Consider the following 20,583-nt stretch of genomic DNA (forward strand, 5'->3'; position numbering starts at 1 on the left):
AATTCTATAACATGAGCCCACTGTACTGACTCTCCACATGCTTCCTTTGCCCAAAAGCAATCTGCCTGCAGCCCCTACCTGGCCTGAGGAGACAGGAACTATCACATTCTTCAACAAACTGAGGCAGGGGGCCTGGCAGTCAGTGTTGATAATGAATGATGGGAGACAGGATGATGACTGGTTATCACTGGGTTGCTAATAGAAAACCTCTAGGGGGAATCACACTTCCCAGCTGAAAGGGTTGCTAACCCCTCTGGGATCTGACAGCATTTCCTGACAGAAATGATTACCCCCTGTGCTGCTTCTTCCTGTCTTAGGCACTTGTACACAAGGCGAAAGAAGGTGAAGCATTCTGGGGAACCTATAAAAGAGCAAGACATACACGCTTTTGAGGGCATACAGCTCTTGGCCCCACTTTTTTCCAGAGAAGTCTGTCTCTGTCCCTTTCTTAAATAAAACTTGTTTTCTACACTTGCCTCAGCATTTCTTGGGTGTTTAATCTTCAAAGTCAGTGGAAGGAAGACCAGAGGGCTGGTATCAATATTATCAAATTTATGTCTACAGAGATCATTCCCATTTCACTAATACCCACAACAAATGAGAACACCAGTTTCCTGTTTCAGTCGGAGTTCAGATGGGAAAAGAGAAACCTTTCTTTTCTATATTTGGTGTCATCAAGATGCTCCAATTGACTGAATACAGTATGTTAGCACCAAATCTTGTTGGCAAGAACTTTATTTGACAACCTCCGCATTCCTCACCCTACCATCTGTTTTCCTTGGTACTTAGTCATGAGAAAAAGAACTGATTTTTGCAACACCCATATCAAGCTGACCTAATGCCAGATTTCAATTGACTTCAGAGAATACTCAGCCTTTGGATTCCTACACAGGGTGTGCAAAGAAAGATGTGAAAATGATTCAGAGAGAACTATGTAAATGAAGCGGAGTCATCATTGGGAGCAGATGCAGATGAGCTCCTACACTCCATATATAAGCCAGTAAGCTAAGGCCAAAAATTCTCATGATTTGAAACACATTGCAAAATAAGTTACTTTTAGGAGCAGATTGGAAGTACAAACTGACTCTCAATGATGTAGTCTAGTAGCTATGTTTTCACATATCATCCCCTTCCTTTGACAGCAGATGCAAAATGCAAATCAAATTTGCCCTTGTAAATATATCAATAATTACAATTGTTACTGGCTTATTTATCCGTGACTTAATTACAACCAATGCACTGTCTATCATTTCTACCTAATAGCTAACTCCTTTCCTCTTTTTCTAATATCTTCATTCTCTAAACATGTCATTAATTTGCATATGTTCAATGTTAATTAGCACAGACCATACAACATGAATAATAATTTCTCATATGGGATGTGTAATTATCTCAGGTTCTTTCAGTCACCAGCAAGTTAATTAAGACCTTCTATGTCCTCTTGCTGTGCTTTGATTAAGATGTAATTTTGCCTCCTGGGCAGCTTCCACCCCCTTGATTTTGGAATATATGTTTGGAATATATATATATATATATATATATATATATATATATATATATATATATATCAAATGAAATGAAAACTCTTCAAAGATTGCACTTTCTGTAGATTAAATATGATTTTAATAGTTTGTTTACAAACTAAGACACAATCTCTATGTTACTGCTGATCTCATGTATGTCTATATCTGAAAATACCTGGTCTCTGAATTTACACATGTATGCACTCTTTCTTACTCCTCATGTTTTTTTTTTTTTTTTTTGTTCATATAGGGGTACTTAAGGAGAGTGAACAATTTTATTATTCTTTATTTCTCTCCTTGAGCTAGTCCAATACTTGGCACATATAAAAAACTCTAGAAGCATATTTTCTTGAATATGAAGGAGAGACATTAACTCATTAAGCATCTAAAAAGCTGTCCTATCACTTGCAGTTTATATTATTAAATAAGTTGTGTGATTCTGTCATATTCTGTGTGAATTACATTATCCTACATGCTAATAGAATTCTCTTTGTTGTTTTTACTCTTGAGTAGAAGCATTTGATCAAAAGATCTACAATTACACAAAAATATTTATCATCCTGACAAAAGAACATTACTATTCCATTCAGACAGCAACCTTTGCAGCTGAGAGTTTCAATAGAGTTTTGAAAAAACAGTTCACTTCAGTTCCAGTCAAGGCATCTGTGGATTTATTGGAAATACTTTCAAAATGGCTAAATTCATATATTGGATAGTGATAATTGTTGTACAAAGCATTTATGATTTTTCTGCAGTCTCAACTACTTCAGATAACTTAGCAATCATCCAGTGTTACTTCATATGAATGATTGCAGCTTTCTTTCAGGCATTCAAGGCAAGCCTCATTGATTCTCTTCATGATTTATTAAGCTAGAGTTCTTTTGTGGTTAAGTGACAGAATTCAGATGTGACTGTAATATCTTTTGTAATGGTTTTTAAAAAGCTTGATGGAAGAATGTGAAGTTTGTATATCACCTAAATTAAGTGTCTACTTAATCAAACACATGTGACCTGTTTCCAAACAATTTCAGAATGACTCATAGCTGATGCTTGCACCAGAGATAGAATTATTTCACATTAGTATAATGAAAAAATATGCAAACATAGTTTCCATATTTTGTATATTATTTTAACTAGGACTTGGTTGGAAATAAAATATCCCAGTCATAATGACGATGACCTGGAAATCAGAAAGGTTAAAACTGTAAAATAAAAATAACTAAGATAAGTATGTATACACAGAGGAATAACATTTAGAAATTCACTGGGCGATTGTTTGCAGAGGGGTCTGAAAACCAGTAGTGTTGCTCTTCCATTAAGAACAGTAACAAGAAAAGAACTATGAGGATAGATAACAGAAGAATAAAATAATTTTTACAGTAGAACTCAATTATTAGCCTATACAGTTAATGAATAACCCAACTGTATACTGACACACAAGATTATTAGAAATGTAGTCTAAATCAAGAATGGTCCTCAGTGTAGTCAATGAAAAGCCTTGTTACTGGACCTGCTGTGTAAAAAGTCTCAGAAGCAATGGATGACTTGATGATGAAATAATTAATAGCCCTGAGATTGTTTTAACCTACTCCAAGGTTTCAGATTTTGTGGATTTGCTAAATTTACAGGAGGAACTGGCTTTATGAGAGGGGATAGAGGTCCAAAACAAGACCACTTGCTGTATCCCTGCCTCATTGAATTTACAGACTCTTCTCTCCCTAATCCCAGCAACATTATAAAAGTCCTAGGACATTTAAACAGGGGAGATAGTGATGATAAGAATTTCATGGCTATAGGGCATTGTTTTTGTGAATGTATGCAAAAGGAGAGCCTATAGTTTGCTGATATGTTTTGCTTTTTGTTAAACAAAAAGTGCAAAAAAGGTCATAAATTTTCTATTTTGTCTATCAAAGCAGAAAGTTGAATATCTGCCCTATCCTGGCAGATTTGAAAAGAAATGGTAAGATATTTTGTAGGCAACCCTCAAGTAAGATTTTTCTGTTGTATTTTTTTTTCATGATTAGCTGGCAGTTACGTGTTTTGAGGAGGAACATCAAAGATAAATTGTTATTTCAGAACATTATATCACATAACAACACTGTTGATGTCAATCTTGAGCACCCGACTGAGGTTGAACTTCACTGTAAAACTGTTTTATTTCTGCCGTTATATACCATGATCTTCAGAGGTTACTTTGGGAATCCCATACTTAAGAAGTAGGGAGTTATGTTCCATCTCCTTAAGGGTAGAAGGAGTGTTTATATAAATTATTTGATTTGCTTCCACATGAGATTTTTCTTTACTGTACCCAATTTAATTATCCATTCATTTGTTCATATCAGTACAGTCTCACATATATTTATTTCATACATTGGTTTATAATCTCATTATTTATTTTGATACTCAAATAAATAATTACATTATTTATTTTTTTAAAGAGAGAGAGAGGAGAGAGAGAGAGAGAGAATTTTTTAATATTTATTTTTTAGTTATTGGCGGGCACAACATCTTTGTTTGTACATGGTACTGAGAATCGAACCCGGGCCGCACGCATGCCAGGCGAGCACACTACCACTTGAGCCACATCCCCAGCCCCACATTATTTATTTTGTTACACAAATTCTTCCAGCTTTAAGATTTCTGTGTTGGCTCTTGTGTTCTTTTAACATATCCCTGAAGTTGCGGGACCAATTTATTTATTTGTTTGTTTATTTATTTATAGCAAGTTCTGGCACAACACTCTAGTAGTGGATTTTAAGAACAATTATGAGAAGAATCGTGAATACCTATGTGCAGTAACAAATGAGGCCAGCCACAGGTATTAAATCCTTTTTAAGTAAACCAAGAGAATTTCTGTGAACTGAACTCAGACTTTTTCCAATGATGTACTTTATTTGTTTCATTATTTCTACCAGAATATGAATCAGATTTTAAGCTTATATATGCCATTGACTGTTACACAAAAAGCTTAAGAAATGCCTTTACCAAATGAAAAATTGAGGGTGACCTTTCAGCTCCAATGCTAAAATACATACTGACTGTGTTTCTTTCAGTATTTAACATAGATAATGTTAGATGAATACTATTTGTCTAATGCCAGTACACAAACCCTTCCTTATTCACATTTCAATTTTCATGTAACTCAAAGCTTTCATATTTTAGAAAACACTGTGTTCTGTGTCAGATCCAAAAATCACAGATTATCACAGTTTGATAGTAATCTGCCCATTATATTACATCAATCCTCATAAAATAGTTTCAGTTCTGGATCCTAGTGTATAAATGCGTGTAAATGCTTATTGTATCAGAGCAAAGATAAGGCAGAGAATGAGAAACACACTGTGCTAAGACTGATTCTGTGAAAACTATGTTGAACTTGGTCTTTAACATTCCTCTAAAACCCTGTCTCCTCCTGTGTACCTTTATCCAGTCATGCTCTGACTCCTGCAAATGATTCAGGCTTTAAAAGACTGTTTATCCTACCGCCAATCCCTTCAAGATATCTCAATATCCTATATTTATAGTCTTTTAGTAAAAACTATTCTTTCTTAGAAAACATCTACCTTCTAGGACAAAATTTCTCTCAATATCCTATATTTATAGTCTTTTAGTAAAAAACTATTCTTTCTTAGAAAACATCTACCTTCTAAGACAAAATGCTTTCTACCTTAGTGACATTCAACTATACTTTTTCTGTGCTGAAAATGTTATTGTTGCTTGTTATGATTTCCTGCTGGTTTCAGAAGGTTCTTAACACTATTTATTACTTTGGAACCAGGAGAGAGGGGAAAAGGTACATGTCCAGATTTCTGGCCAGTAGGCTTGTTTTTACACAAATTTCTATGCTCTTTGAAAGGTTGTTAAGTCCTGTGTATATCATCTCACAATTACTGGCTTTCTGGGGTCATGCTTCTTGGTATCAACTGCCTAGAGGCTGTACCCACTCAGAAGCTCATCACAAAAGGTATGCCCTGTGCTTTCCTCTTTTGTGTTTTTCTGTTTGGGAAATCTTTACATAAACCTGGTTGATGGCTCACAGCTCTTCAGTCTTTCTGTTTAATATCTGTTGAAAGCATCCCCTGGGGACTGACCTTAAATGTTCTCTCCATCTAGAGCCAACAGGAAAGATCCTCCTCTTCCTTGTGGCCAGGTTCTTCAAAGAAGTTTGCCAGAGCACGGCAGCTAGAAGACAGCGATCAAAGAACGGTTATTTGTGTATGGTGTATGTAGCTGAGATTTTGAACAACAGAGTATGATACTATGTGATTAGAAAAATAGTATTTCCTCTTCCACCTTAAAATTGATCGTACCACAAATTTGGTAGTGGTTGGTGGAATATGACACTTCCCTTGAATAAAAATCAGAACAATTCAATTATTCCTCTCATCAAAGAGTACACATAAGATACTTAAAACTGCAAATACAATTTCAACTAAGTTTTTCAAATTTCCAAGCTCCACATGACAACCATATCTTCAAGATTTACTCAGGGGCACTGGTACTTTTGCAGGGTGAGATGTGTGCTGGACGTGATGGTCAAAGTCATTATCCCTTTTAAAAACATTCTTTCAAAATATAGAAGCAACATCAATTATGCATAAGATTAGAAAGTTTGAGAATTTGTAGACAATTGAGTTTGTGTAAGTTTGAAGCAAATGAAGAAATTTAAAACATAAATCAAATAATTCCAACATCTTTTTCTCACCCAGCTTAAAAGCTTCTAGAGACTCTTTACTGTCAAAAGAATTATGACCAATTTGTCTAAGAGATGAGAATACAAGCATAATGATTGAATTCCTCCCTAGAATCACTTTCAACATGACATTGCTTCTATCTCTTTCTATATAGAAATGCTTGCAGTTCTCATAACTGACCCCACTATTTCAATGCTGTCATTTTTCTACCATGTTATATTCTCTCTTTGGAATTTATTTATATTAATCTAACATAGTAATTAAAATTCTTCATTTATTATTATTGGGTATATAGAGGCTCACCTCTATCATTGCATTTTCTTTCTTCTTTTACATTTTTTTCTTTGCTTTATCCAACAAGTCTAGCAAAATCTATAGCACTTACTAAACACAAAGCAAATACTTTTTGAATGGATGATTTCACATTGACCATAACTGCAAAAACATCAACTAAGCCCAATCTTATGAATATAGAAAAGTATGTCATCATAAAACTAAATTATGAAGGCAATGTAACACAGGTTAATAATATATACATAAATATATGTAATCATGTATCTATATATATATATATATATATATATATATATATCAATAAGTAGATATAACTAGTGACAATAATACCTGCAGTACATTTAATAATGTCTTACAAAATACATACAACTGAAATATTAGAATGTGATATTATTTGGAAATAGAGACTTTGAAGATATAACTAGTTCAGTTACAATGAAATCACAGGATCAGAGTGGATATTAAATCCAATGCATTGTGTCCTTTGAAGGGAACAGGAGATATGGAGTCATAGAAGAAAGAGGCCAAGTGAATATGGGGCAGAGTCTGGTGTGACAACACTGTAAACGAAGGAACACTGAGGACTTGATGAGTGCCACAGTCCAGCTGCGGCAAAATAGCGGGCCGGGGTGGAGTTTGGGGGGGACGAACAACTTGTGTAGATTGATACAGCAGGAGTAGGAGCCATTTATTGTAAGACAACAGAGGTATTCATACATTCCACACAGCTTATCTTAATTAGCATAAACTAGATACAGCAGTCAACCAATAATAAATCTCCACACTTATTGGCTCGCTTGCTCCACCTCACAAACCACTCCCCCTGGCATTTTGCCAGGCGCCATCCAGACTTGTTTACAGACTCTAACATTTCTCTGGCAAAATGCCAGGCGCCATCCTGACTTGTTTGCAGACTCCAACAGATGAGAAATGGCAAAAGCTAAGAAAAGAAAAGGATCATTCCTCCAGAGCCTTCAGAGGGTGTGTGGCCATGCTGATGCCTTTATTTTGACCTCTAGACTCCAAAACCATGGAAGAATTTTTCAAGGGCTCTTTTCCACTTGAAGCTCTGAACAAAAATAATAATAAGCCACTCAAGTAAACTAAGTGAATATATCAAAGGAAAAAATGACTTGATGTAGTGCTAGCCCATCCATATCCTTCCTTCTTGATCTCTATTTTTTTTTATTTTTTATGCAAAATTAAGCAAATATCTGCCATGGCTCTTAGCTTTTTCATATGACACACAAACATTTAGAAGTTATTATTTATTATTTGCTTTTGGAGAATTAAAATAGTCATCAAATATTTACACTTATTTTCACCCCATATTTTAATTCATTCTTCTACTACATGAAATCGTCTAGGATCATATCTGTTTGTGTATAATTTCACAGAAATTCATGTAACTTTCATATTAAAAAGTTGATGAAGAATTACACATCAAAATTACAATCAAACTAAAACTCCAGATATATTCATGATTCTGGAAAATCAATTTATTCAAATAAATAATTTGACTTCAGTACATTTTGAAATTAGGTGTAGGTAGAAAAAATTAGATGATTGAACCCACTCTATAGAGTGTTTTTATAGAGGAATCAAAGTACAATAAGCTTAGTCTAAATTTTTAAATAATTAAAAGAGTTCACTTCAATTGAGTTTAGAAGATTAGTATCCAATATCATTTTAAATGACTTGGAAAAAAAATGTCCCTAATCACGTGTGATGAAGATGACTTTTTTTTTCATTTTTATTTTCTATTATTAAGAAAAATTCAGGGGGTTGTTATTTATATTTTTAAAAAATATTTATGTATTTATTCTAATTAGATATGACAACAGAATGCATTTTGATTCATTGTATACAATTGTTGCACAAATTTTATTTTTCTGGTTATACATGATGTAGTGTCATACCATATGTGCAGTCACACATGTACTAGGGTAATGATGTGCATTTCATTCCACCATCTTTTCTGCCCCCATGACCACCTTTCCCTCCCCTTTACTTAATCAAATTTCCTCCATTTTTCTCAAACCACCCCCCCCACCACCACCACTGATTATGGATCAGCACACACTTATCAGAGAGAACATTAACCTTTGGTTTTTGGGGTTTGGCTTCTTTGCTTACCATGATATTCTCCAACTCCATCCATTTCCCTGAAAATGCCATAATTTTATTCTCTTTTAATGCTGAGTCATATTCCATTGTGTATATATACCACAGTTTCTTTATCCATACATCTATTGAAGGTCATCTATGTTGATTCCACAGTTTAGTTATTGTGAATTGAGCTGCTATAAACATTGATGTGGCTGCTACTAAAGAATGCTGATTTTAAATTCTTTGGGTTTAAACCAAGGAGTGGGATAGCTAACTCAAGTAGTGGTTCCATTTGAGGTATTCTAAGAAATCTCCTACTGCTTTCCAGATGGGCTGCACCAATTTGCAGTACCACCAGCAATGTATGAGTGTGCCTTTTTCACCACATCCTTGCCAATACTTGTTATTTGTATTCTTGAGGACTATCATTCTGATTGGCATGAGATGAAATCTTACAGTAGTTCTGATTTGCATTTCTCTAAGTATTAGAAATGTTGAACATTTTTTTCATGCATTTGTTAATTGATTTTATGTATTCTTCTGAGAATTGTCTGTTCAGTTCCTTAGCCCATTTGTTGACTGGATTGTTTGTTTTGTTGGTGTTAAGTTTTTTGAGTTCTTTATATATCCTGGAGATTAGTGCTCTATCTGACGTGCATGTGGCAAAATTTTGCTCCCAAAATGTAGGCTTCTCTTCATCTCATTGGTTGTTTATTTTTTTGACAAGAAGCTTTTTAGTTTGAATCCATCCCATTTATTAATTCTGTTTCTTGCACTTCTTTAGGAGGCTTGTTAAGGAAGTCAGAGCCTCATCCGACATGATGAAGATTGGGGCCTACTTTTTACTCTATTAGGTGCAGGGTCTCTGGTCTAATTCCTAGGTCCTCGATCCACTTTGATTTGAGTTTTGTGATTGGTGAGAGATAGGGGTTTAGTTTCATTTTGCATATAAATTCCCAGTTTTCCCAGCACCATTTGTTGAATAGGCTATCTTTTATCCAATGTATGCTTTGAGTGCCTTTGTGTAGTATGAGATAACTGTATTTATGTGGGTTTGTCTCTGCATCTTTTATTCTGTACCATTGGTCTACAAGTCTATTTTGGTGCCAATACCATGCAATTTTTGTTACCATAGCTTTGTATAGTTTAAGGTCTACTATTATGATGACTCCTGATTCACTCTTCTCACTAAGTATTGCTTTGGCTACTCTTTGATCTCTTTCCAAATGAGTTTCATAATTGCTTTTTCTGTTTCTATAATGAAAGATCTTGGGATTTTAATTGGAATTGTATTGAATCTGTATAGCGCTTTGGGTAGTCTGGCCTTTTTGACAATATTAATTTTGCCTATCCAAAAGCATGGGAGATCTTTCCATCTTCTAAGGTCATCTTCAATTTCTTTCTTTAGTGTTCTGTAGTTTTTATTCTAGAGATTTTTCACCTCTTTTGTCAAATTGAGTCCCAATTTTTATTTTCCTTATTTTCTTATTTACTTATTTATTTATTTTTGAGGCTAATGTTAAGGGAGTAGTTTTCCTAATTTCTCTTTCAGAGGATTCAAAACTGATATATAGAAATGGATTTTATTTATGGGTATTGATTTTATACCCTGCTACTTTGCTGAATTCTTTTGGATCTTCTAGGTATAGAATCATGTCATCAGCAAATAATGATAATTTAAGTTCTTTTTTTCTACTTGTATATTTTTAATTTCTTTAATCCAATTGCTCTGACTAGAGTTTCAAGGGCTATGTTGAGTAGAAGTGGTGAAAGAGAGTATCCCTGTCTCATTCCAGTTATTAGAGGGAATGCTTTTAGTTTTTCTCCATTTAGAATGACATTGGCCTTGGGTTTAGCATAGATAATATATACAATGTTGAGTTATGATCCTATTTTACCCAGTTTTTCTAGTGTTTTTAACATGAAACGGTGCTGTATTTTGGCAAGTGCTTTCTCTGCATCAATTTATATAACCATATGATTCTTATCTTTAAGTCTATTGATGTGATGAATAAATTTATTGATTTCTGTATATTGAACCAAACTTGCATCTCTGAAATGAATTCCCACTTGATTATGGTGCACTATTTTTAAAAATATATTTCTGTATGTGATTTGCCAGAATTTTGTTGAGAATTTTTATGTTAATGTTCATCAGGGATATTGGTCTGAAATTTTTTTTCCTTGATGTGTCTCTGACTGGTTTTGGTCAGGATGATACTAGCTTCATAGAATGAATTTGGAAGGACTCTCTTCTTTTCTATTTCATGGAGTAATTTGAGGAGTATTGGTGTTAATTCTCTCATGAGGGTTGTCAGGTCAGTGTGGTCAGTCCTAGGCCTTACCTGGGCCTGGGCTCCCATGTGGGTCTGCTGGATGAATTAGTTTCTGTTATAAGTCATATCACCCAGCTCATGTAATTTCTATGGCTTCTCCAGCGAAACAAATATAATTCATAAAATGTATTTTAATGATTATAATACTTAGCATAGCATTTCATGATAAGTCTGACTTTTCTAACAGATTTTGTTCTTGTTGTGCACACATGGCATTGTTGAATGATTTCCTTGGTTGTCCAAACAGTTTGAGCCCACAATAATCCTTTGAATTCTGCCATGCAAATTATTTGTAAGTCAAACATTCCAGATCTTCTTCAGAGATCCACAGTCCCTGAATATACCTAGAGTGGAGGTTCCCTATTTTTCTTCCCATATATCCTTAATTCATCACTTCCTGGTGCCTTCATCTTGAAAAAGTTTCATTTAAAAAGTGTACATTCTCTAATTCATTTCTATAATAACATAATTTTCACACTCAACTTTCTTCTGAAACCCTATTTTTTCTTTCCTTATGTTTTATGGTTAAAACTAATATATTACCTTCTTACATTAATACTACACTGTTCCTTACTTGAAAGACAGAATTATCTGCAATGAAAGCAGCAGAGAACCTAGAAAATCTGTTAAGGATTTGCTGAAATTGTAATTTTGAAAAGGACTGCCCTCTTCTCTTTATCATCTGCCATGTTATGTAAATACAACTTAGGAGACTAGAGTATCAGAAAACTTGTTGCTTTTTTAGCTTAAAGTTATCAAAAATATTGAGGGTATGAGGACACTTTGAAGAAGGCTCACTGATAGCTGGAGCAGTACTCAGTCCTGCTGAGTACTGATGGATAAGGTGTACAGACCAATCCTCCTGTTTAGCAAAATAAAACATAGGACAAAATGTAAACATCATCATAAAAACACATAAGACGCTGTGAGATTGTGAGAAACTTGAGGTGTAAAACTTAAGAATGTGATGGGACTCAAAATATGTTACCCCAAAATATGCATGTTGGCATTTGAGAAAAAAGCAGAATCAGAAAGGTCTTTCTCAACTTCCCTTCTTCTCTCTCCTCTGAAGCAGGTCACAAATGCTTCATTCTAGGGGTGCCACCCTTAAACCAGGAGGAAAGTAGTATCCTTATCTCTGAAGACAAAAGGATATAATAAAGAATCTGAATGATTGGCCTCTGGTTTATTGTCATTAGCTAACACCCTCTTGGTTCTCCAATGCCATTTCTCTAAAACGGAAGCATAAAAATAAACCACTTTTCCAGTTTCTTTTGGCTTTCATCTCTTTATCAGGAGTCTCATGTCATATAAAACTTATATTAAATAAATTTGTATGCTTCTCTCTCCTTAATCTATTTTTTGATGAACAAAGGTCACAGAGATAAATCAAACATTTGGGGCTGCTTTGGAAGCATTCGATACATTTTCAGAAATTGCTGAAGTCTTGTCGTTTTTATTATCTCAAACTTTGGAGATACCTTCTCAACAATCTGCTTGTAACCTTCAGCTAGACCATGGAAAGGAAAATGCTGTTTTGGAAGAGGTCATTTCTATGTGCTTGGAAATCACAAAACTTTCATCTCATGTTACAGAAGTTATGTCTGACCCAATGGAATAAGAATTGATTATGTTTCTCTGAAAGTAGGAAAAAGGCTTGAAAATAAAATAGAAGTTAATAATTATATTAAAGTTTCTTCTTATTAATTGAAGTTATAAATTGACTTTAAATTAACTCAATGCCCTGATTTTGAGAAAGGTACAAAATGTATCATTTACTTCTATAAAACCACATATACCCATATACACTAAATAAATGAAACACAACTCTAGACACAACTGTTTTGTTATTTAATAATCCATAGATCTAAACATAGTACAACCACACAGCTTGTACTAAAAAAAAAATACTTGTTCAGTAAAAATAAAAATATGTTTATGATTATTTTATAAACCATCAAAAAATGGCATCAGACTCATCTGATAGCCATGTAGATGAACTGGCCCATTCAGAGAGCCACTAGCGGTTCCCCACTGGAAGCTTAAAGATGACTTATTGACACTGTTGCAAAAAAGAACATGCATTCATCAGGAATCTAATTTGTTAGAGGTTAATAACATTTACCATTTGACTGCAGAGGTCTGTTAGCATAGAATTTAGAAAATGTATGGATAATTCAGACACTGATGAAAGGGAAGCTAAAGAATGCCAAATTCAGGTGTTTCTCCTTCAATGAGAAATTTCTGTGAAGAAAAGATTATAACAAGGTTCTGAGTATAGCTATCAGGAAAAGGATGAAACTCTACAACAATCACATTTTCTCAAAATCAGAAATGAGACATGGCATGCCATTAACATTTTCACATTTTGAAATAGGGGTTTTATTTATTTTCTGACATTCTGTTGAGAAAAGATTTGGTCTCCAATTTCTCCCCCACATTACAAACAAGAAGGTGCTCTTTAAAATGCAAAATGGGAGTTGAAGCTAATAGGATTCCAGATTTATGCCTTTAACAATTTAACAATTAGCAAGAGACATCAACCATACTGGAGAGATCTGTACAAGTAATTTATATCATTTTCAATGGCTTCCAAATAAAATATCAAGAAACATTTTCAAAACTGCAGAATAAATTGATTTCAATATAATACTGAAAGTCCACAGAGGCAGATAATATATTCAATAACCTCTCAAAACTTTCAATTGTAATTATACACTGATATTGGAAAAGCAATACTAATACTGTCCTCTGATATTAAAGCATATTAATAGTTACAAGTTAACATAGAAAGAGAAACAGTCTGCCATAGCAACTGACTGCAATTACTATTCAGCACTGTGACCTGGCACTACTAAAATTTTGCTAAGCAAACTCTATTGAGTATCTGTTTTAAAAATGCTTCAATCAATAATAAAAAAAAGTTTATTTGACTTGTAATCAGATTCTAATTCTACTTTCACTTTTTCTACAGGCTAAATAATTACAATTAACCACTGATTAATGCTGTAGTTATTGAGAAATTAAGGCATTCTTCAATTTTCTCCCCAAACCCAAAGCAACATTTAGTTAAAATATATTTCATTGTTGACAGGAAAAGTAAAATGGTAAGCAAATGTTTTCTAAAAAGTTAAATGATCATTTTAATCTCACTCTCTAGTATAGAGAATTTGAACACAGGGCTTGACACAAATTTTAAATATAGTTCTGAAAAAACTCAGAACTATATTTAAGTTCATTAATAGTTTTTCTCTAATTTATTTCATGCTTTAAGAGTAAATTTCAGAATTATTTTATTCTAACAAGAAAATGAATTTGAATCATTCAAGATACTTATTTTTTACATAAATAATCTACAATAATCAAGACAAAATATTTGTAGAAACTGATGCAATCTTTAAAATAATATATTTAATTTAAATTCCATTACATTTTCTTTCTTCCATAATTTATTTAATTCCATTATTTGCCTTAAGTGTTAAAGTTACTTTGGCTGGGGAAAAGTGAAGGGGAAAAATGTGGGGGATTTTGAATCTCAAGTTTACCTTCAGAAACACCAACTTTAATTATCACAAGAAAATGTGTAGAGCTGGCTCAATTACTAGAGAAAGATCATAATTTTAAGATAGTCTTTTTATTTTAACCTTTATAAACTTGGGTTGAGTTAACTGCTTCCATGCAGATTCATTATCTAATTTATGTCACAGGTTTAGACGAATGGTTTATGAACAACATTCTTTAACACCAAATTCTCTTTTCACTATTAATTTCACCTTAATATCTATCTTTATAGAAGTTCAATTCAGGGCACAGTATGAGAACATGGTTAAAACCAACCTTCAGGACTAAATTGATAATGTATTATATATAGTGTGTTTATTCTGTTATTTTGTTTTTCTATTACTGGGGATTTGAACCTTGAGCCTGACGTAAGCTGGGCAAGTACTCTCTACCACTGAGCTGCTTGCCCAGTCTAACATTTAAATTTGCCCTGTAAAGAACAAGCAAGTACAAAGATAGTCTTATACATTTAATCTTACACATTTATATTTATTTAGCAATTTCAATGGATTATCCTGTCCACTTCTCTCTGATGCTAAGCACATTTTGACTCAGGAAAGATTCACACTTGGCATCCTCTCATATTCTTATGTCACCTTCATTCTTGGAGGCTTCATTCTATGAAGCACCTATGGCCTTCATTCTGCTTCCTGGTACTCAGAATTCTGAGTAACAACCACCGAGCAGTAATTTTTTTTCTACCAAGTGTTGTTTTTTCTGACTGCTGTAAAAATTCCTTACCTTGCTATTATTCTTATGGAAGACAAAAATTATTTCTCAGAGATGTTAAATATCTTGTTCAGAGGTCACATGTCTAGGGAAATACGGATCAATACTTTTCAAATATCATCATACCTCATATTCTGAACACTTTTTGCTTTCACACAGTCTTTGTTTTTGATTAGAGGGAAGGAATGGGTTAAACACATGCTTTATAAATATTAGTATGCATATTCTTAATGGGTACCATATCTATGGTAGAATATATAAGTAGAAACTCTGGAATTTTGCAGTGTCCAATCTGGGATACAACTTATGGTGGCCCTCATGTTGATGAAAGTAAGGGAACATATTGTCTAGATTTCACATTTGACAGTAATTAATTATTGAAGTTGATAAAATACGGAGAAGGAGACATCAAGGATGATTCCAAAACTAATTCTAGAAGGTGGTTTTAGTCTTAACCATCTTTAGAATAGGGACATGACACATCTGCAGTGGTAACTGCAGAAGGGCAAGTGATAAGTTCATTTTCAGATGCATTGGATTTGAGGTACTCAGGATACCTGCCAGTAGAGATATTTAGAGAGTAAAATGGATGTCAAGTAGTTCAAAATATGGTGCTGGGAAATAAGATATATATCTCTCTATATCTCTCTCCAACTCTCTCTCTCTCTTTCTCTTTCTCTTTCTCTCTCTCTGCCTCTCTCTCTCTCTCTCTCTCTCTCTCTCTCTCTATATATATATATATATATATATATATATATATATATATGCAATCTTTAAAATAATATATTTACTTTCCACTATATTTTCTTTTTTTCATAATTTATGTATATGTGTGTGTGTGTGTGTGTGTGTGTGTGTGTGTGTGTAGAGGGAGAGAAAGAGAGAGAGAGATGAAGGAGAGACAAAGGAGAGACAGTGAGGGAAGAAGAGAGACACTTATCACTGAAGTTTGTTAATATATATTACTAGTCAATGTCAGAGAAGTAAGAATTGAAATTGTGCCTGAAAACAAGTTATGGTGGAAAAAGAACACAAAAAACTGAATAGCAAAAGGTGAGTATTGAGGAAAAGATAATTTCATGCTGTGAAAAGTAAAAGGAGTCCCTAGAAAAATACTAATCAACAACAAACTTAAGCCCATTACAATTATGCAGACATCAGTGAATGGAAGTCTTCAAAGCAGAAGATGCCAACACTTCTACAGAATTATACTGAGGAAATAGAGGATAAGTTCTGACAAACAGTTGTTGACTGTCATGAAAAGGAGCTCACTGATGAAAATGAAAGAAAATAGACACCTACTCAAGGAAATCTATACTACCAGCTTGGCTTTCTCATTCAGCTAAGGGACTTTTCCCTCACACTAGACTCAGTATAGTCACCCATTTTAGTCAGTGCCTCAAATATTTGCAAGCTGGTTATATCATCATTTTCTGTGCATTTTTTTTGTAATCTAGAATTCACTGAGTTACATTCCCAGACTATTTTTATTTTCATTTTATTCTATTTTGAGACAGCTCTCTCTAAGTTGTTTAGGGCCTAGCTAAGTTGCTGATGTCAGCCTCAAACTCATGATCCTCCTGCCTCAACTTTCCAAGTTACTACAATTCAATCTCCAGGACTAAACCAAATGAATAAACAACAACAACAACAAAATAGAACTCACCACACCTACCATATCTATGCACAAATAATTCCAACATTGAAGGGGACTGGGTTTAAAAAGTAGCAATTAGACGGAAGGAAGGGAAGAAAGAAAACAGAGAGAAAAAGACTGGAAGAGAGGAGAAAGAAGGGAGGATTTCTTTTATTCTGCTTCTCTTTTCTATGCTCAAAGGGAAGGTGAAAAACAAAATCAAAATTACCTTGGGCTGGGATTGTGGCTCAGCGTGAGCATTCACCTAGCACGGGCAGGACCCGGGTTCTATTCTCAGCACCACATAAAAATAAAAAAGGCATTATGTTGTGTCCACCAACAAAAAAGATTGCCTCTCTCTCTCTCTCTCTCTCTCTCTCTCTCTCTCTCTCTCTCTCTCTTTTAAAAAAATAAAAGAACTTTTATTGATGCATCGCTCTAAAAATAAATTTATTGATCATTTTTACTGTATACTTACCACATGAAAATGTAAGCTTGAAGATAGTAGAGATTTTTGCCATTTTGTATGTTTTGTATTTCCAGTACCCTAGATTGTACCAAGTCAGGGTGGTACAAACTTCTGGTGACTTTAAACTTCCAAGGGCCAAACACCTAGATTATTTGAAGAATTTTTAATGTTTATTTCACCATATGCGATTATGTTTACTAACTCTGTTTAGAGTCAAAATTCCTCCATACGGAGGTTCACCATCATATTTGATGTATTTTTATGTACAGAATTTGTGCGTGTGCTTACAAACATGTCTATCACATAGTATATAATAGGATTCCACATGAATACACTCCTCTGCAAGCATATGTGTCAAGTATAAAGAAAAAACTACCCACAAACTAAAGGCTAATAAGTTAGAACATCAGAAAAGATTAGAATTAGGTGTAAATTTAAAACATACTTTAAAGTGTAGCCACAAAGCCTTTGAGTGTTAAGTATTTTTATGGCATTGCTGAGATTTGGGGCCTTAGATGGATTCTAAGCCTAATGGTATCTGTTCTAAAATTGTCTTCAAAATTAGCAGATATTCAGATACAGATTGCATATTTATCTTTTATCAGGAACCAAATCTGGAGATTTTACTTATTTCAAAGAAGTAAAATTAAGAACCACTGATGAATGCCCTCATACAAGTAAGAATGCCCTTATTTTTCACTCCCAATCTTTTTCATCTACTTAAAAAACACAGAGAGGCTATGTACATGCTTCATACTCTAGTAAGACTTTTACAATATAATAACAAAAAGATACAAACCACTCATGTCCCATAGGTTATAGTCTGCTAATATCTAACTGTTCTAAAATATCTAGTTTGGACCAGACTTATACATATTTTCATCACCTCTGATTTTATTTTACTGACATTCAAATCAAATAATATCCCAATGAATTCAAATTTATTAACAGAAAGATAAAAGCAATTCTATTTCATGTTTATGAAAATGTATTTAAAGAAAATTGAATCATACATTTTTATTATGTGGTGTAATATCATACATTATTGATTGTCAGTTTTCCTTTTACTTGTTAAAATATGCAGCATTTGGTTCTGATATTTTAAGTGTTTTGCACATTTACAAAAATAAAATAGTCAGCACTTTGAAGTTGTTGTGCTACCCAACCTCATCCTAATGCAAAAGAATAGTAAGTTTCTTCTTGCAAATTAATAAGAAAAATATATTTAAAAAGACAAAATCATTTGAAACTTTTCTTATTCCCTTTTAGGATTCACAGTGCTTCTTTACATTTTCATGAGTTTTATTTTTATTAAATATTTAAATATCTTCAAATCAAATCATTTGATGCTGAAATAATTTGTTCCCTTCATGTACTTACTTTGTTAAACTTCTTGTTCCTCCATTTATAGAATATTAGTCTTTTGACACAGGACAGTATGACTCTTGTGAATGGTTTTCAAATTTTGTCATTGTTTTTCTGATATATGAACAGTCAGGTCAAAGATCTGTCTACAGTCCTTATGAGATAATGGCTATTTTGTTTTAGACTCATTTTTTTCTTCTTTATCCCATGGTGTGAAGGAGAAATGAGTAAGTCATGTTTCCATCAATATTGCTTATAATCTCTCTACCAGGTTTTCATCACAGTACCTGAGGTGATAGTAAAAATTGAGGCTTTCTTACATTGGAAAAAAAAAAAAACCTTTTACAATAGGCTCATATAACCCTATTTTTAAATATGATAAACTAATATACAAGGTAATTAATAACTTAAGGCCAGTCTTATGTAGTGAAAACAAACATTATGTAAAGAACTTTACATTGTGATTATTATCAAATTTGTATTGTTTTTCTCATACTTAACGATTTAATCAGAACTTCAACTAAATTATTTTTATTAAATATCTACACCTTATTTCACATACTGATACTAAATCTGCCTTTTAAACTTGAAGTTTGTGATTTTCTGCTCATATTTCCCTCACTCTTGAACAAAACATGCACTTAGCACATTTTAACACCATTGATTAGCTTCCTAAATAATATTTATGTATATTAATGTTAGAAACCTTAAATCCCACTGTAATTTTATAATTGCTTTTTATCACCAGAACTCATTTAGGTTAATTCCCAGATTTATATTCTGCCTTTTTTCTTGTTTCACGTCTGGGATTCCATTTGGGACCTATTATTTTTTTTCTTCCTAAAGAAGAGTTTTTATTATTTTCTTACAGGTTCTTTTGCTGGCAGTGAATCTTTAATTGCTCATATGCAAATGCTTTGATGTTACCTTTGTTATTAAAATATATTTATTTACAAAGGAGGAATTCAACTTGAAAATTGTACACTTCAGCATCTTGAAGATGCACTGTCTTCTGGCCCTTAATGCTCAGAAGCCACTCAGTAACTTATGTGAGATTAATCTCTGGCTATTTTTTAAATTTTTTTTTTTTAGAGAGAACTTTTTTGATATTTATTTTTCAGTTTTTGGCGAATACAACATCCTTGTTTGTATGTGGTGCTGAGGATCGAACCCGGGCCACACGCATACCAGGCGAGCACGCTACCGCTTGAGCCACATCCCCAGCCCCTATTTTTTTAAATTTTTATGCTTTGTTTACTTCATTACTTCTGGAAAATTCTCATCCATTATCTCATACAAAAATCTCCTGTGCTCCATTTTAGCTATACTCTTTTATTATTTTGGTTTAGAGGATATTACATCTTCTCATTGTCTCCTTTCCTACCTATTCTTTATGTCTATATTTTACTTGTCCCTGTTTCTCTCTAGCTCAGCTGTGTCAAACTTGTTCTTAGTTCAAATATGTAGTATCATTTTTTCATGGTTTCTAATTCTTTGCTCTAAGTTCTTAGGTTACTTTTTTCTTTCCCTTAACCTTGCATACTGTATCACAATGTGTATCTATAACTCCAACATCCAGTAGCCCTCTGGAACAACTTCTACAGAATGTTTTTTGACTGATTCTAGCTCATGCATTTTTATTCTGGCATCTACTTCCTATCTTTGTGTATTTAAATAAATGTTTTCAAAAATATTTGAGTCCTAAGAAGATATTATATTCTTTCAGATATGAACTTCTCTTTCTTCTGCTGAGAAGAAATGCGCTAGGAGGTCCACACTAAAGCTTGAGAATTGTGAGAGCTAATTACCTAGATGGCCAGGTTCTCCAGCCTCCTGCCCAGAGCAAGGGATGTTATACTAGGGCTTC

The 20,583-nt window shown here is 33.5% G+C and overlaps 1 protein-coding gene across 1 annotated transcript in view; it reads right to left on the reverse strand.

Annotated features, from left to right (window-relative positions):
• Positions 1-209: 209 nt before the first annotated feature.
• LOC143640502 (roundabout homolog 2-like) overlaps positions 210-20,583 on the reverse strand; it is a 131,509-nt gene continuing 111,135 nt past the window's right edge. Inside the window, 1 exon segment of the mRNA XM_077108265.1 lies at positions 210-361. Within this exon segment, the coding sequence (XP_076964380.1) occupies positions 210-361 (152 nt within the window).

This window comes from Callospermophilus lateralis, unplaced genomic scaffold (genome assembly GCF_048772815.1).
Source record: "Callospermophilus lateralis isolate mCalLat2 unplaced genomic scaffold, mCalLat2.hap1 Scaffold_314, whole genome shotgun sequence".
NCBI lineage: Eukaryota > Metazoa > Chordata > Mammalia > Rodentia > Sciuridae > Callospermophilus > Callospermophilus lateralis.